This window comes from Paroedura picta, chromosome 8 (assembly GCF_049243985.1).
Source record: "Paroedura picta isolate Pp20150507F chromosome 8, Ppicta_v3.0, whole genome shotgun sequence".
NCBI classification, from domain to species: domain Eukaryota; kingdom Metazoa; phylum Chordata; class Lepidosauria; order Squamata; family Gekkonidae; genus Paroedura; species Paroedura picta.
This window is the reverse complement of record NC_135376.1, coordinates 651339-673381: the sequence shown is the minus strand read 5'-3', so window position 1 is coordinate 673381 and position 22043 is coordinate 651339. Positions and strand designations below refer to the sequence as shown.

The 22043-nt window shown below is 56.1% G+C and overlaps 1 protein-coding gene across 1 annotated transcript in view; it reads right to left on the bottom strand.

Annotated features, from left to right (window-relative positions):
• The window catches only part of ATP13A5 (ATPase 13A5), a 39480-nt gene extending 17882 nt beyond the window's left edge, over positions 1 to 21598 (bottom strand). The window contains exons 1-13 of the mRNA XM_077347901.1: positions 21368 to 21598; positions 13533 to 13706; positions 12695 to 12835; positions 12039 to 12109; positions 11222 to 11302; positions 10494 to 10563; positions 9495 to 9629; positions 8602 to 8674; positions 7930 to 8076; positions 6483 to 6650; positions 4142 to 4299; positions 3199 to 3387; positions 2294 to 2355 (exon numbers count right to left, since the gene is read on the bottom strand). Coding sequence (XP_077204016.1) covers positions 2294 to 2355; positions 3199 to 3387; positions 4142 to 4299; positions 6483 to 6650; positions 7930 to 8076; positions 8602 to 8674; positions 9495 to 9629; positions 10494 to 10563; positions 11222 to 11302; positions 12039 to 12109; positions 12695 to 12835; positions 13533 to 13706; positions 21368 to 21430 — 1532 coding nt within the window. The 5' untranslated portion in view covers positions 21431 to 21598. The remainder of the gene's footprint in view (positions 1 to 2293; positions 2356 to 3198; positions 3388 to 4141; positions 4300 to 6482; positions 6651 to 7929; positions 8077 to 8601; positions 8675 to 9494; positions 9630 to 10493; positions 10564 to 11221; positions 11303 to 12038; positions 12110 to 12694; positions 12836 to 13532; positions 13707 to 21367) is intronic.
• Positions 21599 to 22043: the final 445 nt, after the last annotated feature.

Sequence of the window (22043 nt, the reverse complement as noted above, 5' to 3'; positions counted from 1 at the left end):
TGGCAGGCCAAAGGGACCAGCGTCAACCCTGTGAGCATCTCCCGTGGAAAGGACCAGCAGCAGGGGAGGGGAAAGGCCTCACCTGGACTCATCTGCTGATTTGGACTCATCTGCTGATTTGGACTCTAGAGCCTCTTGGCCACCTCAGGGTCCTACTCTGGACCATTTCAGTTTGCACTCCTCAGTCAATGTGGACAGGATTCTGGCAGCTGTTTAGCCACCCATATGCCCCTCAATCCAGGTCATAGAATCCTAGAGTGGGAAGGGCCACAAAGGCCATCTAGTCCACCCCCTGTTCTCAAGGCAGGATCAGCCTCCAGCATCCAGGAGAAGGATCTGTCCAGCCGCTGCTTGAAGACGGCCAGTGAGGGGGAGCTCCCCACCTCCTTAGGCAGCCCCTTCCACTGCTGAACTAGACTCCTAGAAACCTAGAGTGGGAAGGGGCCATGTAGGCCATCTAGTCCACCCCCTGCTCAGTGCAGGATCAGCCTCCAGCATCCAGGAGAAGGATCTGTCCAGCCGCTGCTTGAAGACTCCCAGGGAGGGGGAGCTCCCCAGCTCCTGAGGCAGCCCCTTCCACGGCTGAACTAGACTCCTAGAATCCTAGAGTGGGAAGGGGCCATGCAGGCCATCTAGTCCACCCCCTGCTCAGTGCAGGATCAGCCTCCAGCATCCAGGAGAAGGATCTGTCCAGCCCCTGCTTGAAGACTGCCAGTGAGGGGGAGCTCCCCACCTCCTGAGGCAGCCCCTTCCCCTGCTGAACTAGACTCCTAGAATCCTAGAGTGGGAAGGGGCCATGCAGGCCATCTAGTCCCACCCCCTGCTCAGTGCAGGATCAGCCTCCAGCATCCAAAAGAAGGATCTGTCCAGCCGCTGCTTGAAGACGGCCAGTGAGGGGGAGTCCACTGCTGTGTCATTCGTGGCTGGTGGAGGCGGGTGGTCAGGCAATGCAGGTCCCTCTCCTGGACACTGTCCATCTGTCCCTGGTTTCAGGGACTTTCCCGGGGTGATTCATGGAGGCCACTTTTGAAACTGCCCTTGCCCTTTCTGGGAAAGGTGGTTGAGGAAGGTGTCGCAGAACAGGTGAAGCATCAGCTCTTGGTCCATTCCAGCCCTGCTTCCACCCTGGCTCTGGGGCGGAGACGGCTCTGGTCACCTGCACAGATGACCTCTGGAGGCAGGTGGGTCAGCGCTGCTGCTCTTGCCCTGGCAGGGGGACACTGTCAGCCATGGGCTACTAGCCCAACCCCTAGCCGATGGGTGAATTCAGGGCACAGCCTTCACATGGCTGCCATCTTTTCTCCAAGGTCGGGGACAGAGGGTGGCACCAGGGGCAGAACCTCCCAGCGGCAGGCTCTGCCAGGCAGGATACCAGCAGGAGCTGTTTTCTCCAAGATGCTGTTCAACATCTACCTGCAGCCCTCCACTCAGCTGGGCTGGAGCTGTCACAGGAACACTGATGACCCCCAGCTGTTTCTGTGGGTGGACAGCCACCCCCACCCCCACCCCCGATGCTTTGGCCAGGTGTCTGGAGGCTATCGGGGACTGGCTCAAGCGGAGTCGGCTGAGGTTCAACACGGTTGGCTGGGCCAGCATGCCGAGGGTGAAGCAGCGCAACTCCAAACTCCTCATGGGTCCAACTAACAACTCTGGCGGCCATCAAGAAACTGGGTGTGATTCCGGATGCCTCCTTATCTAGGTCACAAATGTTGCCATCTCTGCCAGACACAACAACCTGACTTGTCAGCGTCCACCAGGATCCGTGCATCTACCTACCACCAGGATCCGTGCAACAGTCACCCACTGTAGCTTGCTCTAGGCAGGGCTGCCTTCAAGTTGCTCTGGAAAGGTCCAGAGTGTGGCCACTCAGGTCCCTGCTGGGACCCCCTGGAAAGCACAGAACACACCTGCGCCCTCCCAGCTCCACTGGCTCCACGTTGGAGACTGGATCAGGTCTCTGACTTCCAAAGCTCTAGCTGGTAAGGCCGGAGCCCTGTTGGACTTTGGACACTTCTGCAAGACGGAGGCCGGCCAACGAAACCCTCCCAGCACCGACTGACGGGTGTCCCGCACAGTGCAGGGGGCTGGACTAGATGGCCTGCCTGGCCCCTTCCCACTCTGGGATTCCGTGAGTCTATACTGGATCCACCAAGGTCCGTCTTGTTCACTCAGCCTGGCCGCCACTCTCTCCTCCGCGTCCCCTGAGGGCGGATCTTTTCAGCTGGAGACTCTGGGGGCTGAACCTGGGGGTCCCCACTGAGCCACAGCCCCTCCCTCCACGGGCCCTACCTACCTGCCATGCTGGCACGGGATGGCCCCCCAGAGATCCAGGCCGTCTTCCGTCAGGGTGCCCGTCTAGATTCAAGGAAACAGCACAGCAACTTCAGTGCGGGAGGCCGTGGGCCCCAATCCGCCACTCGCTCCCTTCAGAGCACCTCAGGACCCGTCTGGCTTCAGTGAGCGGGCCTGAGGCTCGGATCCCACATGAGGAAGCCGAACCCCTCCCGGTCGCCAAACCCGTCTTGAAGCTGCTGCAGACGGTTGTCAGTGGAGAACCCGGGCAGGGTAATGGTGGGCGTGCTGGGCCAGCCTCTGGTAGACCCAGGTTCGAATCTCTGTTCTGCTGAGGAAGCTTCCTGGGTTGTCTTGCACCAGCCCCCCATCCCAGCCCCCCACTCCCAGACCCAGCTCGATGCTGCATTTCCCCCTTTATCTCCCCCTTTTCTCTCCCTCTCTGACCCACAGGGGCTTTTCCCACATCGCTTTCTCACAAGCCCTACTCCTGAGAGGTCAGCCAGGCTGGCAGGGCCGAGGGGCTCCGGGGAGCTTCTTCCGGGGCAGACCTAGGGACTCCTGCCCAGGGTTCCCAAGTTCCCTGACTCCGACACTCGCTCCACTACTGGCTCTCGGTCAACCTCGCACGGTTGTTGCGAGCATAAAACAGAGGAGAGCAATAGAAGCAGCTTGAGGTCCCGCGGGGGGGGGGGAGGGAAGCGTGGTATAAAACAAGTATTACCACAGACCTGCAGGGTAGGCTGGTAACCTTATCCCCTTATTGCCAGTGAGGAGAGAGAGAAAGAGAGAGCAGCCCCGATGCGCTTGGGGGGCAGAGCTGAAGCGTGGGGCTCCTGACAGGCTCCTCTGGACAGCCTGCCCACCCCCAAGCCTGCGTGACCCAGGGAGTGCCTTCCCACACACCTTGTCGAAGCACACCAGGTTGATTTGCCCGCAAATGTTGATCCGCTGGGGGCTGATGCAGAAAATCCGCTTCTTCTTCAGCCTCCGCTGGGCGTAGACGATGCCCGTGGTCAGGGCGGCAGGCAGGGCGGGGGGCACGGGGACCGTCAGCAGGAGGAGGGCCATGGCCAGCGTGTCTCTTCCCGGTTGCTGGGGGAGAGAGCAGGGCAGACGCTCAGGACCAGGCCCCAGGGGTGGTGGGGGGGGCAGCCGGTCTCCTAGGCGCTGGGGGGGGGGACGGGGGAGTCAGGCAAACCACAGCTAAACGTGGAACTAGGAGACCCCTGACTTCCACCGTTAGATCTCCTGTCTCTTTACAAATCAAAGCCCACCTCCCACCAACCCAAGGGACAGAAACAACTCTGTGCCGAACAGTCAGGGTGACACAGCTTTTCTATCGCCCAGCTAGGACACACGGAAGGTGCCCCGCTGGTTCTCGCAGATCCTAACCTCCCTCCAGTACGGTACGCGTGGGGAAGGCCCCCTCAAAGAGGATGAGAACCACCCTGAACCTCTCCCGCCTCCCAGCTAGAGGGGGAGGCGGGAATAGGCACGGGCCCCCTTTGCTTTCCGTCACACAGAATATCTGTAGTGATTCTCCAGTTTGATGTATCTCTGGAATGTTTCCAAATAGACCCTTTCCTTTTTCCAATCCTTCGGCCTCGGTGTGTTTATTGGCTCTCTGCAGTCAGCAGGACCCCCCAAAACCTTCCTTACAGTGCCCCCACACATACCGCACTCACCAGGCAAGCCTATCTGGGGTGCAGTCAACTCCTCTCCCCACCAAATCCAGCACTCTGCCCAAATAAACCCGAGGTTCCATCAAAGACCATTCCCAACCCACCCCTGCCCACCCAAGAGCCCTCTCCCTTTGCTCCCATCCCACATGGGGCCCCCTCCTCACCTTGTGGCTGGTGTAAACATAGATGGCATAGACCATGCCCAGCACGGCAATCACGGCCAGGCCCAAGATGAACTTGAAGGCGTCTCTGTAGAGCTTGAAATTCAGGGGCTTCGGGTAGAGGATGGATCTCACCAGGTCTCCCTTGGCTGTGCTAAAGCCTGCCCCAAGGGAAAGAGGGTCAGGGGAGGCCCTGAGCGCTCACCTAGCTCAGGGCAGCTGGAGGCAGGGAAAGGGGCTGCACAGGGGATGGGGCTCACAGATGCTGGAGCCAGCAGCTGGGGTCTGCCAGGGCCCTGCTGGGATGAGGGGTGGGATGCTGTGTGGCCCCTCCCTCGACTCATGACACTGAACAAATGTTGGCCCCCAGCTTCAAGAACGGGGAAAAGGAGGATCACGACCTGTCAGCTGGCAGGTCTATAGCTGACAAAATTTTAGAACTTGGTCCCTGAGCAGCTAGAGCAGATGGCTGTAATTACTAAGAGTCAGCGTGGCTTTCTCAAGAACAAGTCATGGCAGACTAACCTCTTTTTTGGAGACAGTTACTTTGCTAGATCAGGGGAATGCTGGGGACATAGTTTACCTTTATTTCAGCAAGGCTTTTGATAAGATTCCTCATGATATTCTTATTGACAAGTTGATAAAATGCAGGATGGATCCTATTACTGTCAGGTGGATCAAGAACTGATTGACAGATGGCATCCAAGGGGTACTTCAAAAGGAGTGATGAGTGGAGTGCCTCAGGGGTCTGTCCTGGGCTCAGGGGTGCTCAGCATGTTTATAAGTGATTTGGATGAGGGAATAGAGGGGGCACTTATAAAATTTGCAGATGACACTAAACTGGGAGGGGGAGCAAACACACCAGAAGACAGAATCAGGATACAGGATGATCTTGACAGGCTGGAAAACTGGGCTAAGATTAATAAAATGAATTTCAATAGTGATAAATGTAAAGTTCTTCATTTAGGTAGGAAAAATCCTATACATCACTATAGGATGGGTGAGACTAGTCTTGGCTGTAGTACGTGTGAAAAGGATCCGGGGGTCTTGGTAGACCAGACACTGAGCATGAGTCAGCAGTGTCAGCATATCGTGTCCAGATCACACAAGGGGATGGTACCACTTTACACTGCTCTGGTGCGACCTCACTTGGAGTCCTGTGCTCAGTTTTGGGCACCACAACTGAAGAAAAATGAAGAGAAACTGGGGCGTGTCCAGAGGAGGGCAACAAAGATGGTGAGGGGTTAGGAGACCAAGACGTCTGAGGAAAGGTTGGGGGAGCTTGGTCTGTTTAGCCGGAGAGAAGGTGACTAAGATATGAAACCATCTTCAAGTATTTGAAGGGCTGTCATAGAGAAGATGGAGCAGAGTTGTTTTCTGCTGCCCCAGAGGGTCGGACCAGAACAAATGGGATGAAATTAATTCAAAAGAATTTTTGGCTAAACATCTGGAAGAAGTTCCTGACAGAGTAGTTTCTCAGTGGGACAGGCTTCCTTGGGAGGTGGTGGGTTCTCCTACTTTGGAAGTTTTTAAGCAGAGGCTGGATAGTCATCTGACAGAAAAGCTGATTTTATGAACTTAGGCAGATGGTGAGTGGTGGGCAGGAAGGGATGTGCCCGGGTTTGTCTCTTGTGGCCCTTCCTTGCAGACCCAGGGAACTGCTGATTGCCACAGTGGGACGGCAGGTGAATTTCCTCCAGGCCTGGCTGGCCCCTGTGTGAGACGGGAGGCTGAACTGGAGGGACCCTCCCTGGTCTGACCCAGCAGGGCTCTTCTGAGGGTCTTCTCAGGGGAAGGCCTCGGCCTCTCTGTCCTGTGGCTGGCCCTCCAAAGGAACCAGATGGCCCCTGAGATGGGAGGCTGGACTGGAGGGACCCTCTCTGGTCTGATCCAGAAGGTCTCTTCTGATGTTTTTATGAGGGCCTCGGCATCTCTGACCCGTTGTTCAGCCTCCAGAGGAATTGGTTGGCTTCTGTGTGAGATAGGATGGACCACAGGTCTGATCCAGGAAGGCTCTTCTGATGTCCTTATGAAGGCCCCAGCCCTCTCCTTGTTGTTGGCTCTCTAGAGAAACGGGTTGTCCAGTGTGTGAGATGGGAGGCTGGACTAGATAGACCCTCCCTGGTCTGAGCCAATGTTCACAGAGGCCCTAAGCCTGGCTCTCTGGAGGGCCAGCCAACTCTGAGGCTGCCCGGTTCCAGTCGACCGAGTGGTGAGTGGGGCCATAATTGTACAGCAGTGTTTTTTTTTTTATTTCCACAGCTTTTCTGCTCCACCTGGTTTGAGGCAACTTCAGCAGAGCCCACCTCCCCACAGGCCTCCCCCATGAGAAGCCCCCTCTCACCTGTCTGCAGCACAACGGCTCTGGGGGGGCCCTTGCTAGTGTGCCTCGTCTGGATGACTTCTGTGCCGCAGAAGAGGACGTGCCGCCGGTAGTCTTCCACGCTGTGTGTTTTCCAGGGGAGGATGTTTTCCGTGTGGGGCAGGGCAGTCTTGGTCACCGGACGCTCTCACCTGAAACGCAGACCATTCCCCACCTGGCTCAGCAGGCCGGTCTGGCTCCCACCAGCTAGCCACAGGTGAGACTGGAAGGCCAGGGAGTTTAGCTCCCCCAGCCGAAGCACAAAATTCCATTCCTTAATCAATTAATACTTGGCTAAATGGAGGAATCCTTTGAGAAGAATTATGGCTGTGCTCTACAAAAATCTAGTTGTGGCTGGACAGCCACGAGTCCAGACCATCCAGTCCCAGCCCTGCTCAGTGCAGTTTCCAAGACAAGAATCAGTGAGGGGGAGTTCTGCACCTGCTTAGGTGTTATGAATTATAGGAGCAGAATTAAACTTAAGAACAGACTAAGCTTGTGAGTAGTATATGGATTAACGTTTGTGGGTTATGTAGAACTCTGCATTTTCTAGTAAACTTCTGGTAATTATAAATTAGTAGACAGGAAATGGTTATAAGAGTTTGCAGGGAAAGTGGTCATAACTGTTATGGTTTTGGTTTAATAGTGAGTTAATTCTTTTTTAAATTGGGATTTTCTTGTTAATACACTTCTTGTTGAACTATGATCTGCAGTGTGCATGCTTCAAACACATAAGACGAATACCCTGCAGGGGACATCAGAGGAGCACGGTTAGAGTAGGAACTTTCTAGTCCTTTGCAAATAATCTCTTCCAGCATCCTGATTGGCTCCACTGGAGACCTCCTGCTCTTTTGAGCCCACCTCCTCCCGGCTTGCCTGCCTTAATTAACTGAGACGGTTAGTAGCATCTCTCTCCTCTCCTCATTACATAGTCGTTTCTCTTCTAAATAAAACCATTTTATTCTTTTAAGCATCCTGGTGCTTCCCCCCTATTTGCACATTCAAACTCTACCAGTACTTCTTCCTCTCTTTCCTGTATAGCATCACTATTAACTTTAAAAGAAAATTATTTAAGTTAAGCCGCTCAATAAGGGGGGCATCCCTTGGTGCAGTCCGGTGGGCAAGGGGCAGGGGCACCGTTGGAAAGTGTCCACAGGGCAGCGGGTTCAGCCAAGAGATGCCGTTTGGGGGCCTCAAAACCACATCCTGTCCGAAAAGGCACTAGACGTTTGGTTTTTGTTTTGGGTCAACTGGAGCAGGTAAGGCTAGACTAGCTGGGATGGACTTAGCAGAGCAAGTAGGATACTTCAGCTGACCAAGCAAAAGTTGCAAGAAAAAAAGCAAGAAGCGGAAGGTAGATTACAAGGACAAGACGGTGCATGCAAGCCAAGGCTCTTCCACCATGCGGCTGACCTCAGTGTCACTCAGCCCCTCCCCCCCCCACCTGTCAGCATTCCCTCGTTGATGACGCAGCTGCCGTCCAGGAGGATGGCGTCGCAGGGCAGGGAATGCTTCTGGCCTTCCAGGAGGAGGATGTCTCCGGGCACCAAGGAAGAAGACGCCACCTGACGGCGACCTGCAGAAGGACAAGGCAAAGGGATGAGGGGTGCTCGGAACAGGACCATCCAAGACTCAGCCTCTTCGCCCCCTGGGCCGTGTCCATGGCGCCTCATCTGGTGGGCAGTGCCAGGAAGGTGCCCTGATACTCCCTGCCTACGGAAGGCCCCGTCTGGCTGGACAAAGCCACCGTCTTGAGTGGCTTCTGGACCTAGGGTTGCCAGCTGCCAGGTGGGGCCTGGGGATCCCCTGGGAGTGACAACTGGTTTGCTCCCCAGGAGAAAACAGCCACTTGAGGCCGTGGACTCTGTTGCTTCACCTCCCTGCTGACCCCGTCCCAAACCAAGAAGCGCCTGCCTGGTCCACCATCCATTTCCCCACAGCTGAGAGCTGCCACATGCCACACGCAGCTGCCAAGGAGAGCCCCCAGACCCCTGACCGCCCCACAAGGCCCAGGTGACCCACTCAGCTGCCACGGCCGGTTGTTTCCGCAGAGGGACGAGGGGGGGCAGGGGAGGTCCGCTGCCAGGGCCACAACACCCACCTTCGTGTTTAATCCAGATTGTGACTTGCACGTTGTTGTGTTCTTCCACCAGGTCATGGAGCTTGACGGATTGCTGTGGGTTGGGGAGCAAAAGGTTAAATGCCAGCTGGCAGGAAGGGGGCCGAGTGGGGGAAGGGCACACTGGTTCTTGGGAAACCTTCAGCTGCCCCATGCCAAGCCCCCAAATAAAGAGAAGGGAAACTTAATAGGATTATGTTTAAGCTCTTTCCTTGCCCTGGGCGGCAGGAGTGGAGAAGGAGCCAGACAAGGGGGGCCAGAGCTTGCTCACAAACTTCCTCGTACAGGTAGACTGCTTCTGTTACCATGGCTATTTAAAAGATTTGTCATCGACTTGTCTTCCTTGCAGAGTTCAAGGCAGCTTACAATGTAGATAAAACACACACACACATAATTCAATTTAAAGTGACCATTTAGGCCTGTCAGTAACGTCAAATAAGTGGGTTCGCAAGGAGAATGCCAGGCTGCGGGGCAAACAAAGAGCTCTTGACTGATCTCAGCAGTGAGTACATATTGAAGGAAGCAACAAGACTGAAATCCCCCGAGAAAACCCCAACTCATATACAATTTGTACGCAAAAGGATCTCCTGGACCCAACTGGCACCGTGGCACTTGAGTAATTTAAAAGGATCGGCTCCCGCAGCAGGAACCTGGCAGGCATTGGCTGCTTCTGCAGATGCTTGGATCCTGCTCTGGACCCCAAGCTTGGTCCTAGGCAGATCCACACACTCCACAAGTAGATTATTATTCCGGGGAATGGTCTGCCCAGGGGAGTGGGGAAGGGCCCCAACTCCCCCTGCCCCCCCCAAGGCAGAGGTGGCCTGTGCCCAGCCCCCTGGGGAGGACCAAGGAGGTGGAGAGTGCTGCCCACATACCTGCCGCAGGTCGTAGATGGTGAGGGCGATGGAGAGGATGGAGAGGAAGATGATGGCGGTGGAGTACTCAATGTAGCCCTGGCACAGCCATAGCGTCAGGGTGAAGGCTTGGAAGACGTAGAAGGGGTTCAGGATCTGGGGGGGCAAGGCAGGCCCCACGGTCACATCCAGGCCAGGGGGCACAAGGGGGAGGGGCTTTCCAGGAGATGCTCATCAGCACCACCCCTCCGGGCCTCCACCTGTGGGGCTACAGACCTCAAGGCTGCAGCCAGCGGGCCGTTGTGGGTATGAGTGGCAGGCTGGATCCCCCACTAAGCCTCCCCAGGCAGGCTGCTGGGAGACCTGGGGCCACTCCCAATCCCATTACAGCTGCTCTCACAGAGCTCTCCCAGACGCAACCATCCCACAGGGTGTCCGTTGTGGGGAGAGGAAGGGAAGGCCATTGGAAGCCGCTTGGAGATTCCTTCGGGTGGCAATAGCACCGTATAACAAAACTCTTCTTCTTCCAGAGAACAAAAGGCTGAAGGGTCTGGGCCTTTTACTTTAGAGAGGAGTGTGCTCCAGGCTCTCACGCGACCAGGGAGACAGCCACAGCTTTTGTGACCAAGAGAGCCTGCTTGTTTGTCCTTGGGGCTGCATTTCCTCATGCTTGTTCTTTATCCACGGCCACACCCGCCCGCCCTCTCTCCTCTGCCAAACCACTGATCGGCTGCTCTTCGTTCGACAGCCCTGTGCAAATAAATATACACCCCTGACATTTTTTTAGCAAATAAACTACCTGGCTTCAGAAGCTCCCTGCCAAAAGCTCAAGGGGAGAGAGGGAGGACTTGTCATCCGTTAAAACAGAAGGCCATCCATCCGCAGGGATTCTCCCGCCAGAGTTCTCCTCGGGGCCAAACTCCGGGGGCTGGGAGAGGGGCACAGCTCCCTGACCCTGAAACCTTCCCCACCCAACCCATATGAAAACGAGGCTGTGGGTGGGAAGGGCCATTTGGTTACCTCTTTAAAAAGCAGTTTCCAGATGGGAGGAATCTCCACTTCAATGGCGTTAGGGCCACACACTAACTTCCTGAGAAAGAAAGAAAGAAAGAAAGAAAGAAAGAAAGAAAGAAAGAAAGAAAGAAAGAAAGAAAGAAAGAAAGAAAGAAAGAAAGAAAGAAAGAAAGAAAGAAAGAAAGAAAGAAAGAAAGAAAGAAAGAAAGACATGGATATTTGTGCTGACGGGCCTCTTGGTGGGTGGGCGACAAGCAATGTCACCCCCCCCCAACAAGAATCCTGCCCCCCACCCTGTACCCACGCCTGGCCACGGAACCAGCCCCCCACTTGTGCTTTGCTGGGAACCAACCAACCAACAGCTGGAAGAGGGACCACTGAGCAATGCCTTATGCAGGAGAAGAGAAGCTTTTCGTAAATAAATATTTTGAAAACACCTGTCTCAGACTACACCGAGACACAAGTTCACCAGGGAAGAGCTCTCCTGCCAGTAAGGTTTAAGCAGAGGGTTAGCCAAGCCAGCCTCTTCTTCGGGGGGGTTTGGGCTGCCAGGTCCCCACCAGTGGGGGATGGGGGGTAGGGTTTCCACACCCAGGCTGGGAAAAGGGAGATTTGGGAAAGGAGTCTGGAGAGGAAGGCCACAGAGTCCACCTCTTCCAGATTGCCAGGAGTGCTCCAACATGGATCTGACAACCCCGTGGCTGGGGAAGCAGCTGGCTGGACTGGGGCCATACCGGAAATTCTGCTCTTGCGTGGTCAGACCGTCAGCAAACTTGTGGTGGATTTCAAAACACGTGTTGCTGTCCTCCAGAGATCTATGGAAGAGGAAATCCAAGACAGATGATGCCACAAGAAGAGTTCTTCTTACAGTAAGACATAAGGACCTCAGAAGAGCCCTGCTGGGTCAGGCCAGGGAGGGTCCCTCCAGTCCAGCCTCCCATCTCACCCAGGGGCCAGCCAGTTCCTCCGCAGGGCCAGCCAGAGGGCAGAGAGGCCGAGGCCTTCCCCTGAGAAGACCCTCAGAAGAGCCCTGCTGGGTCAGGCCAGGGAAGGTCCCTCCAGTCCAGCCTCCCGTCTCACCCAGGGGCCAGCCAGTTCCTCTGCAGGGCCAGCCACAGGGCAGAGAGGCCGAGGCCTTCCCCTGAGAAGACCCTCAGAAGAGCCCTGCTGGGTCAGGCCAGGGAGGGTCCCTCCAGTCCAGCCTCCCGTCTCACCCAGGGGCCAGCCGGTTCCTCTGCAAGGCCAGCCACAGGGCAGAGAGGCCGAGGCCTTCCCCTGAGAAGACCCTCAGAAGAGCCCTGCTGGGTCAGGCCAGGGAGGGTCCCTCCAGTCCAGCCTCCCGTCTCACCCAGGGCCCAACCAGTTCCTCTGCAGGGCCAGCCACAGGGCAGAGAGGCCAAGGCCTTCCCCTGAGAAGACCCTCAGAAGAGCCCTGCTGGGTCAGGCCAGGGAGGGTCCATCCAGTCCAGCCTCCCGTCTCACACAGTGTCCAAACAGTCCTTCTGGACAGTCAACAGCAGGGCAGAGAGGCCGAGGGACATTAAAACTCACCCAATTCTGTGAAACTGTTTTGAAGAGACGTCCCATACGTAGCGAATTCTTTGTACCTGGATGTACCTCACCTACAGAAACGAGGTGCAAGACAGCCGTCAGGAGTCACCAGCTTGAATCCCCGGCTGCAACTGAATCCCTCCCGAGCTGTCATTAGGGCTGGATTCGGGCTCTGCAGGCAGGAGGAGGACTTGTGGGCATCTGTGGTGGTTCTCCGGGCTCAGAGAATCCCCTTCTGCCCCTCCTGGCTTTACCTGGGTCCCCTGCACCACAGCAAAGGTGGGGATGGACCTCACTCGCTCGCTCCTCCGTTTTGTCATGCAGGTACAGGGAGGAAGGCTGATCCCCCCCCCCAGAACAGACAGCAGGCAATTCCCACGGGGCCCAGGGGCTCAAAGGCCCTGGGAACACACCCAAGCAATGGCCTTCCCAGAGCCCTCCCTTCTGGCCCCAAGGGGCAGCAGGAGGCCTTGGATTCTACCCAGGACTGCTGAAGGGACTTCTGGGGGAACGAGAGGGTGGGGGCAGGAAAGGCCCACCTGGATCCAACCTCCGGAAGAGGCCAAGTGAGGCCTGTCCTTCCTCCCCCACTGTGGAAGGAGGCAAAGGAGTCGGGGAGAGGCATCTTCCTGGGCCTCCCTTCCCCCAGGACTTACTTTCAGCTGCGGCTTCATTACGGCCTTGGAGAGGACACATCCCGCATCAGCCCTGAAGGCATCACTCAGCTGCTCCTTGCCCAGGAGTTTCGACAAGTCAATCCAGGTCACCCTCTTCTTCGTGTACCTCTGAAATTCATCCTGGGGGTGGGGGGGGAGGGTCACATTGTTAGGATGCGGATCTCTGGTGTTGCTGTGGGACCCCTTGAAGCAGGATTGTGGGAAGCGCAATGGACCCTTGGGCAGAGGCCAAGAACTGCTGAGGGCCCAGAAGAGCAGAGGGCAATGTGCAATGGCATGGAACGGGTGTCACTGTGGTAGTTGTGAGTTTCCTGCACTCTGCAGGGTGTCGGACTAGATGACCCTGGAGGATCCTTCCAGCTCTATGATTCTATGAGGGAAGCATTTGGGACCTCAGGAGAGCCTGCTCTTGCTAGCTGGGATTTCCTGCAGGGGAACAGATTCCTGTCGTCAGGAGACCAGTTTTTTCCCCAGCCAATTTCCAGTCACCCCTGCAGGTTGACCGCACTGCTCTACCTACTAGGCGATCCTTCCGCCCAGTCAAAACGCATTTTCCGTTCCTGTGAGAAGAGCAGAGCATGAAGGGCGTGGCTCAGGCCAGGCCACCCCCATGTTCCAGCTCCCGAGAGTTCACGTTTTCAGATCCTCCACAGTGCCAGAAGGCACAAGGCTTGGAAATTTGAAAACCCAGAAAAAGACGTTCTCGATTGTGAAGTGCACCAGATCCCTCACCCCTTAAGTACTGAATGCGGACTGCCGTGGCCATATAGTATCCAGGGCCGTGGAGCCCCTGGGAGAGGGGAAGGAAGGGACCTACCGTGGCTCTGAGCAGCACCACGTCTGCCTCCTGCAGGTCGCACGGCACGCAGCTGGCCCACACGTCCCACGCCGGCTTCCAGTAAAAGACGAGCAGGAGCACTCCGCAGGACAGGACGGACCCAGCGATGCACAGGGCCTTCCGGAAGCCGTGGGTCTTGTAGCCAAATATCTCCTGTGGGGGACATCAGTGGAAAGAGGTGTGAAGGGACACGTGACGCTTGCTCCAGAGTGGGACTGCAGGCTGTCTTGGGCCACTATGCCCCGTGGCTGCCCGCTCCCCGCTCCTTCAGCCAGTGCGTCCCCATTAAAACCAGCAGCTGTACTGGTTGGGGGGGGGAGTGGAGGAGGGGAAGGCCCTCAGTGAGGCAAAATCCCATCAAGTCTGCCTCATAATCAGGATGGGGGTCGCTCACTTCCTGCCTTGTAAGGTAGGCCACTGCCAAGCTGAGTTGGACTGTGGAGGTGGGGGGGGGGCACTGGCTAGGTGTGTTCCCTTGAGGCTGGGAAATGCCTGGAGATTGGGGGGGATAGGGATGGGAGGGGCTTCTGTGGGGCATTAGGGCATCTTGTGTATCCCCCCCCCCATTTCCCCCAGCAGAACTGCTGCATGGCCTTCAGGGAGGTGGTTTGGATCTGAACCCGCTGCCCAGAGGAGAGCAGAGAGAGGCAGGGGGTCGTTTCTGTAGGTGAAATCAAAGGCCGGAGTCTCTGGGAGGCCTCTGCAGCCCTGACCCGCCTGTGCCCACTCACCAGGCAGTCAGCTAGGAGCAAAGCAGGGCTTATTTGGGGGCGGACACGCATAGGGTTGTTGGGCGGCTGGAGCGGAGGCCCTGGAAATGCTCCCTCCTCAAGAACAGGAGGGCTGCGGGGAGCCTTCAAAGGGGAACGGCCCCTTGGCCCCCCACAGGTGGGTCTCTGTTTGGCCCCCTCGCAGGCAGCCTCTGGCTCAGCTGCCCACAGCCCTACCGGAGCCCAGCAGGGCCAAAACAGCCAGGCCTGCAAAGCCGGAACTTGGCCGCTGGTAGGCATGGCAACGGGCGGTTCCTGGGCCCGGGCTGGCAAGGTATGTCCACGCAAAGGGAGACCAGGGGGGATTCCTAGCCGTCTAGCCGCCCAGTTCTGTTCGGGAGGCAAGCAGGGAGGAAGGGCGTTCACAGGAGCAGGAAGTCTCCAGCTGAGCCAGTCAGGGTGCTGGAAAACCCCAGAAGGTGCCAGCTGCACATGTCCCCCTGAAGGAGGGTCCTTATTTATAAATCATAGAATCATGGAATAATAGAGTAGGAAGGGACCTCCTGGGTCATCTAGTCCAACCCCCTGCACTATGCAGGACACTCACAACCCTCTCGCTCCTCCACTGTCACCTGCCACCCCCTTGAGCCTTCCCAGAATCAGCCTCTCCGTCAGATGGCTCTCCAGCCTCTGCTTAAAAACCTCCAAGAAAGGAGAACCCACCACCTCCCGAGGAAGCCTCTTCCACTGAGGGACCTCTCTGACTGTCAGGAACTTCTTCCGGATGTTTTGATGTCCCCTCACAATCAATTTATATCTAGAAGGCCCCTCACAGCCTCGCCTTCCCAGGCAGGGAACCATCAGCCACATGACGTTGTAACAGTGAAACCACAATAAAACGATAATCAGCAAGTTTAAAAAACACAATTAAAGCAGCCCTCAGAGATCAGCACCAAAGGGTAGCAACCACCAGCAGCACTGCTGTGAAATAGGGGTTGAAAAGTCGGGCGGGGGGGATGGGGGCAGGGGGGCCCGGTCCTTGTTGCCCTTTAGTTTTGCTCTTCCGCTGTGGCCTCAGGCACCCTGCAGATTCCCACGTTCCAACAGCCTGGAGGTTTCCTGGAGCTACAAGGACCCTCCAGACCGCAGACACCCATTCCCCTCAAGGATCGCAAGGATCATAAAGGAAGGGATGAGCACCCTGGCAGGATGGAGTCACTCACGAGGTCACTTTTCCAATAATAAATAAAAGTGAAAGACTTATTCCCAATGGTGATTCTTTAAGTGGCTGGTGCTTTCCTCTTCTCCTCCTTTGCATATTTAAGCTCTGCCAGCAAAAAGATAGGGAATGCTGAGCAACACTGGAAGGAAATGTTCCCCTGGAGCAGTGGGGTCTTCCTTCAAGGCCTCCCACACCCTGGGCTGCCAACACCAGGCCTGGAAATTCCTGGAGATTTAGGAGCAGAGCATAAGGAGGGCGGAATGTGAGGGGGGGAGGGGAGGGACCTCAGAGGGATCCTTGGCCACAGAGTTCACCCTTCACAGCTGACCTCAGCTCCCTAGAGATCAGCTGGAATTCTGTGGAATCTCCAGGCCCCACCTGGAAATTGGCAACCCTACACATCAGCCTTCCACAGACTCCCCCGTCCCCCCATGCACCTGTACTATGTATGCCCACGGGATCTTCCCTCCTGGGCAGGACTGAGCTGGTCTAGGGTTTCTGTCCTGAATAGGGATGGGGTCAGGAAGCGCCCCCAGGATACATCCAGAGGACGGGGAAGGGTCACAGAGCAAGGCCCTTCCCCCTTGCTGCGACCACACCACACACCCCGGGGCCATTTCTGTCGATTTGAGTGTGTGTGTCCCCCCCCCCCCAATCTGGAAAAGTGAGCCAGTTTCATGGCCTGCTTCCCTTCTTGAGAAGCTCCATTTTTGGCGCAGTCAAGAGGCGGGAGAGCAGCTCTGTAACTGCTGTGGGAGGCAGAGGGCAGGACCAGGCAGCGCGCCTACCCACCCTGACAGGAGCACAACTTACCATCGCGCCCCAGGCCAGGAATTTGGGGGTGACCATCGACGCCTCCCTGACTATGGAGGCTCAGGTCAAGAGAGTAGTGGGTCAGGCATTTTTCTATCTTCGCCAGGCCCGACTACTAGCGCCCTACCTGTCCCCTGACCACTTGGCTACAGTGATCCATGTGACAGTCACCTCCAGAATAGATTTCTGTAACTCGCTCTACGCCGGCCTACCCTTGTGCCTGATACGGAAACTCCAGCTAGTGCAAAACGCAGCTGCTCGGGTCCTCACTGGTACACCTTGGAGGGCCCATATCCAGCCTGTGCTGAGGCAGCTGCATTGGTTGCCAATTGCTGCCCGGATCAGGTTCAAGGTTCTGGTTTTGACCTTTAAGGCTCTACGCGGGTTGGGACCCACATTCCTGAGGGACTGCCTACCGCTCTACATCCCCCGCAGGACTCTACGCTCAGCGGGGGAGAATCTCCTGATCGTTCCTGGCCCTAGAGAAGCGCGCCTGGCCTCGACCAGGGCCAGGGCCTTTTCGGTCCTGGCCCCTACCTGGTGGAATGAACTCCCGGGTGAGCTGTGCACCCTGCAGGACTTACCAGCTTTCCGCAGGGCCTGCAAGACGGAGCTCTTCCGCCAGGTTTTTGGTTGAGGCCGGGGTCAGCGAATGAGTGCCAACATTCCCCCCCCCCAGACCTAGCATCTCCTCCCCACCCTCCCTGCCGCTCTGATAGCAGGGGTGGGAATAAGTTCCACTATGTTGGGATTGTTTTAAAGTCTTTTAATGGGTATTTTGATGGGGATAAGACTATTGTGAAAATAAATCTAAATAATAATAATAATAACAACAACAACAACTGCTTTTTCAACTAAAAATCCAAGCTGGAGTCCAGGGGCGCCTTTATGACCCCTTCAAGGCACTCCCTGTGGATCTTAAAGGTGACCCACTTGATAAAATCTCTTTCCCGCCAGAAGGTGTGGCAAACGGCTTACAGAAGTAAACGGAAACCTTGGAAACCTCAAAGCTGCTCTGTGGGGAAAAACCGACTGTGAGGCCAGCATGACCAGCCAACGACCAGCAGGCCGGGGGACGGGCGGGGGGGGGGGATGGATGCGCCTTTGCAAGGATCCCTGTCTTGTTTACGCAGAGCTGCCGAGGACCAAGCTGAGGTCTGAGGCAGGATCGAAATCCGGGGCAGTTCGTTGGCCAGCACGGGGTTGGACTCACTGCAACTTCTAGTCCGTTTGAAGTGAACCTGAGCAGCGACTTCCCTTGCGTGGTGTTTGTCTGTATCTTTGGTGAGGTTCCAGGTCTGTTCTTGCTCTCTTTCTGGCCCAGGGGTCCTAATAAGGAGCTTAAATGCTTCCAGCATCCTTCCGTGTCCTCCGAACCCACGGATCTAACGCCCTGCAGGGGTCGATGGGATGCTCCAGAGAGGGAGGCCTGCACTCCACTACTGGAGTTGCAAGGCTGTTTACTGTGTACTTCTTGTATGCCTCCTTTAATTGTAAAATCAGCTGTATACTAGTTATAGAGCCTCTTGTGGCGCAGAGTGGTAAGGCATCCGTCTGAAAGCTTTGCCCATGAGGTTGGGAGTTCGATCCCAACAGCCGGCTCAAGGTTGACTCAGCCTTCCATCCTTCCGAGGTCGGTAAAATGAGTACCCAGCGTGTTGGGGGGTAAACGGTCATGACTGGGGAAGGCACTGGCAAACCACCCCGTATTGAGTCTGCCATGAAAATGCTGGAGGGTGTCACCCCAAGGGTCAGACATGACTCGGTGCTTGCACAGGGGATACCTTTACCTTTTTACTACTAGTTATAATTGCTGAATTAATTGTTTTTTGTTATTCCTATTGTGGTGAGGTACTTTTTCTTGTTGAATTTACCACAAGGGTCCCTGTTCTCTTTGGCACTCCACTACTGGCAAAAGTCCCCTTGGAGTGGCAGCAGACCCCTCCCTCTGGCTCATACTGCTCACTGGGGGAGGGGGCTTCTCTGGGGGGAGGGGGCTTCTCCAGCAATGCCAAAGCAGGCCTTGCAGGTCTCAATTCAGCCCCTTGAATCCATCCTAGGAATGTCCTAGCAGCCCTGAACAAGGAGCATGCCGTGCTCCCAGGGGCTAGTCGCCCAGGTTCATGGTGGACAGACTCTTCAAGGGCAGCCCTAGGTGAAGCGCCTTACAGTAGTCATAGAATCATAGGATCATAGAATCATACAGTTGGAAGGGGCCATACAGGCCATCTAGTCCAACCCCCTGCTCAACGCAGGATCAGCCCTAAGCATCCTAAAGCATCCAAGAAAAGTGTGTATCCAACCTTTGCTTGAAGACTGCCAGTGAGGGGGAGCTCACCACCTCCTTAGGCAGCCTATTCCACTGCTGAACTACTCTGACTGTGAATTTTTTTTTTCCTGATATCTAGCCTATATCGTTGTACTTGAAGTTTAAACCCATTACTGCGTGTCCTCTCCTCTGCAGCCAACGGAAACAGCATCCTGCCCTCCTCCAAGTGACAACCTTTCAAATACTTAAAGGGGGCTATCATGTCCCCTCTCAACCTCCTTTTCTCCAGGCTGAACATTCCAGCAGTTGTCTGCGGAGATCTCTGCCCCTCCCGGTACAGGCAGGCAGCAGCTGCAGAGCCTGGCACAGCCTCCAACCTGGTGGGCCCTTCTCCCAGCCCCCTGCCAACCTCACCCGGCACTTCCACCGAGAAGGAAAAGGGGCCCCTGAGGCCTGTGGGGTGAAGCCCTCCTGTGGGACAGAGCAGCCCCCCTTCAGCCACAGGTAAGGCCTTTCGGCCTCCGTCTGAGTAAAGGAAGTGGCTCAACGGTGCCCTCCCCCCCCCAGGGTCATTTCTCAGAACAAACAGGGTGACGCTATCCCACACTCTCTGTCCGGGGAGGCTGAGGCTGTTTCTGCTCCAGGTCCAGACAGGACTTGGATGGGAAGGGACCGGAACCGGACTGGCCTGGCACCAACAAAGTCTGTTGAGCGCTTTGGTTGGCAGTGGAGGCTGGAGGGAGCAGCTCACACCCAGTGCAAGGGAGGGGGGGGGCAAGTGAAAGTGTTTTGCTTGGTTTGGTTTTCAAATTAATCCAAGTCTTGAGATGCCTCTCTGAAAGAGGAGGCACAGGTGTCCCAACCCGGAAGAGGCACAAGTCCTGAGATGTGCAAAGAATAAGGTGACCAGATTGTCCCACTTTTGGAGGGGCATCTGGGTTGTACCTGGCAAATTGTACTTATGTTGAAATTAATATATATATATATATTACAATACTATTTTTGCTTTCTATGCATTCTATGAAAATTTTTGTTGCTCCATATAGACCAAATTTTTAATCAAGAACCCGCCGGTCAATGGTGACCTGCTTTACCAATGTTAAAATCTGGTCACCTTAGCAACGATTCCTGTCCCCAATTCTCTCTCCCTCCTCCCACCTTCCCTCCCTTCCGTAAAAGTCAGGCAGAGGCATATAGTGGCCAAGGACCAGGTGACAGAAGCAATCCTGGTTCAGCTGATCCCAGAACTTCCCATCTGCTTTCTCTCTGCCTTGCAGGGCCAGGGGAAGGGCCAGGGCTGCAGAGCACAGGTAAAGAGGCTCCAGCACTAATGGCAAGCCCAAGGGATCTGGCCATTCCTTCCCATACAGGCCACAACCATGAATGGCTTGGCGGGATGGGTCATAGAATCACAGAGTGGGGAGAGACCTCCAGGGTCATCTAGTCCAACCCCCTGCACTAGGCAGGACATGCAACTACCTGCCCACCCACAGGGACCCCAATTCCATGCGCTGATGATGCCCCCTCCCCGCAAATCTCAGATTCCCCTGCCAGCCTGGAAGAAATTTGCCTCCCAATCGGAGGCGATCGGCATTTCCCTGAGTGTGCAAGAAAGAGCCACAAAAGCCAAGCACCAACACAATCCTCGCTGCCCACCCACCCACCCACTCACCACCTGCCTCAGTTCATAGAATCAGCTTTTCTGTCAGATGACTCTCTAGCCTCTGCTTAAAATCTTCCAAAGATGGAGAACCCCCCACCTCCCGAGGAAGCCTGTTCCACTGAGGAACCACTCTCACTGTCAGGAACGTCTTCCGGAGGTTGAGATGGAATTTCTTTTGAATGAATTTCAACCCATTGGTTTTGGGGCAAGAGAGAACAACTCTGCTCCATCCTCTATATGGCAACCTTTTAAATACTTGAAGATGGCTATCAGAATCCCTCTCAGTCGTCTCCTCTCCAGGCTCAACAGAAAAAGCTCCCTCAACCAGTTTGTCTACATCAGGATCATGGGATGTGTAGTCCATGGGCATCTGGAGGGCCACAGTTTGACTACCCCTGCTCTACATCTTTCTTCAGCTCTGGTGACCAAATCTGAACACAGGACTCCAAGTGAGGTCTCACCAGAGTGGACTAAAGCGGTACCATCACCTCCCATGACCTGGGCACTCTACTTCTTGTAATACAGCCCAAAATCCCCTTTGCCTTTTTAGCCACCAAGACTCTCATGTTCAGTGTCTGGTCTACTAAGACCCCTAGATGAGTCCCGCTTCGTGTGGCCTGCCAGATGTTTCCAGATGCTCAGGCAAAGCAGAGGCAGCTGTTCCAGTTGGCATTCTGTACGTGCGCACCCCGGCCCTCCCTCCTTTGCTGCCCTGCCCCTGTTAGCCTCTGCTGGGATCCTGCACCCACGCAGGCCCCGGGCCGAGATGCTGGTCCTTCCTGGTTCCTTTGGGCTCCTTGCTCCTCCTTTTCCTGCCTCCTCTCCCTTTCAGGGTCCTCAGGGGACGGATGAGCTCCGCACAGTGGCTGGGACTTTGAGGGGGACAACAGGAACACCCCAGTGGCCCCAGCCAGCCCCTCCCCGCCTCCGTCCTCCTGGCCACCTGCCTTCCAGAGAGCACCTTGAGTCAGGTGGGAGGAGTGTGGGGAAGAGGCTGCTGAAGATTTGCCAGAGAACTTCAAAGCCGCTTTCCCACCTGTGAGCTCCAGCTAGAAAGCAGCTGCCTGGCCCAGGGCTCTGCAGCCCAGCGAGATCCCCAAGCCCTCCCGCCCAGGGCCCTGGAAGGGGCTGGCTTACCGCCTCGTCCTCCTTCCCCACATTGAGCAGGGGAGGCTGATCCGCTGGGAGCTTTTTCTCCATCCAGCCTGGCAGAGGGATGAGCAGGCAGGCCCCTGTGTGACTTGAACCCAGGCCAGGAGACAACCTTCCGTCCTTCCTTCCTTCCTTCCCCCGTGCCGTGCCGGCTGCCTTTAAGAGCCACAGAGCATGCACCCGCCTCCTGGTGAACACCAGGGTGGCAGAAACCTGTTGAGCCTCTTTGGCTCCCTTACGCAAGCCCTCCTCGGCTTCCCTTCCTGGTTGGAGCCACCCGAGAGCTGGCCAGGGCAGGGGACCAGTGTGTGTGGGGGGGGGGGGGGAGAATCAGCAGACCCCCCCCCACAAGATCTGCACAGAGGCCTGAAATGCCAGGAGGGAGAGGGCTGGAACGTGGGCGTTCCAGCACCAGAGTTCAAAAGCCTCAATTCTTTGACGCTCCGCCTTCCTTATGGTCCAACTTTCGCAGCCATACACCAATGCAGCCCCCCAAATATGAATGGGGACCCCCTCCTCACTCTTTGGCATGCTGCTGCTATTGTTTCCAGTTCTTGGCTCCTGAGCCGAACCCAGGGGACAGGGGGGGGGGTCACAGGTAGTTGGGGGCTGGGGTACAGTCGGGTGGGGTCCCGTCCAACAAGCAACCACGCCAGGACTT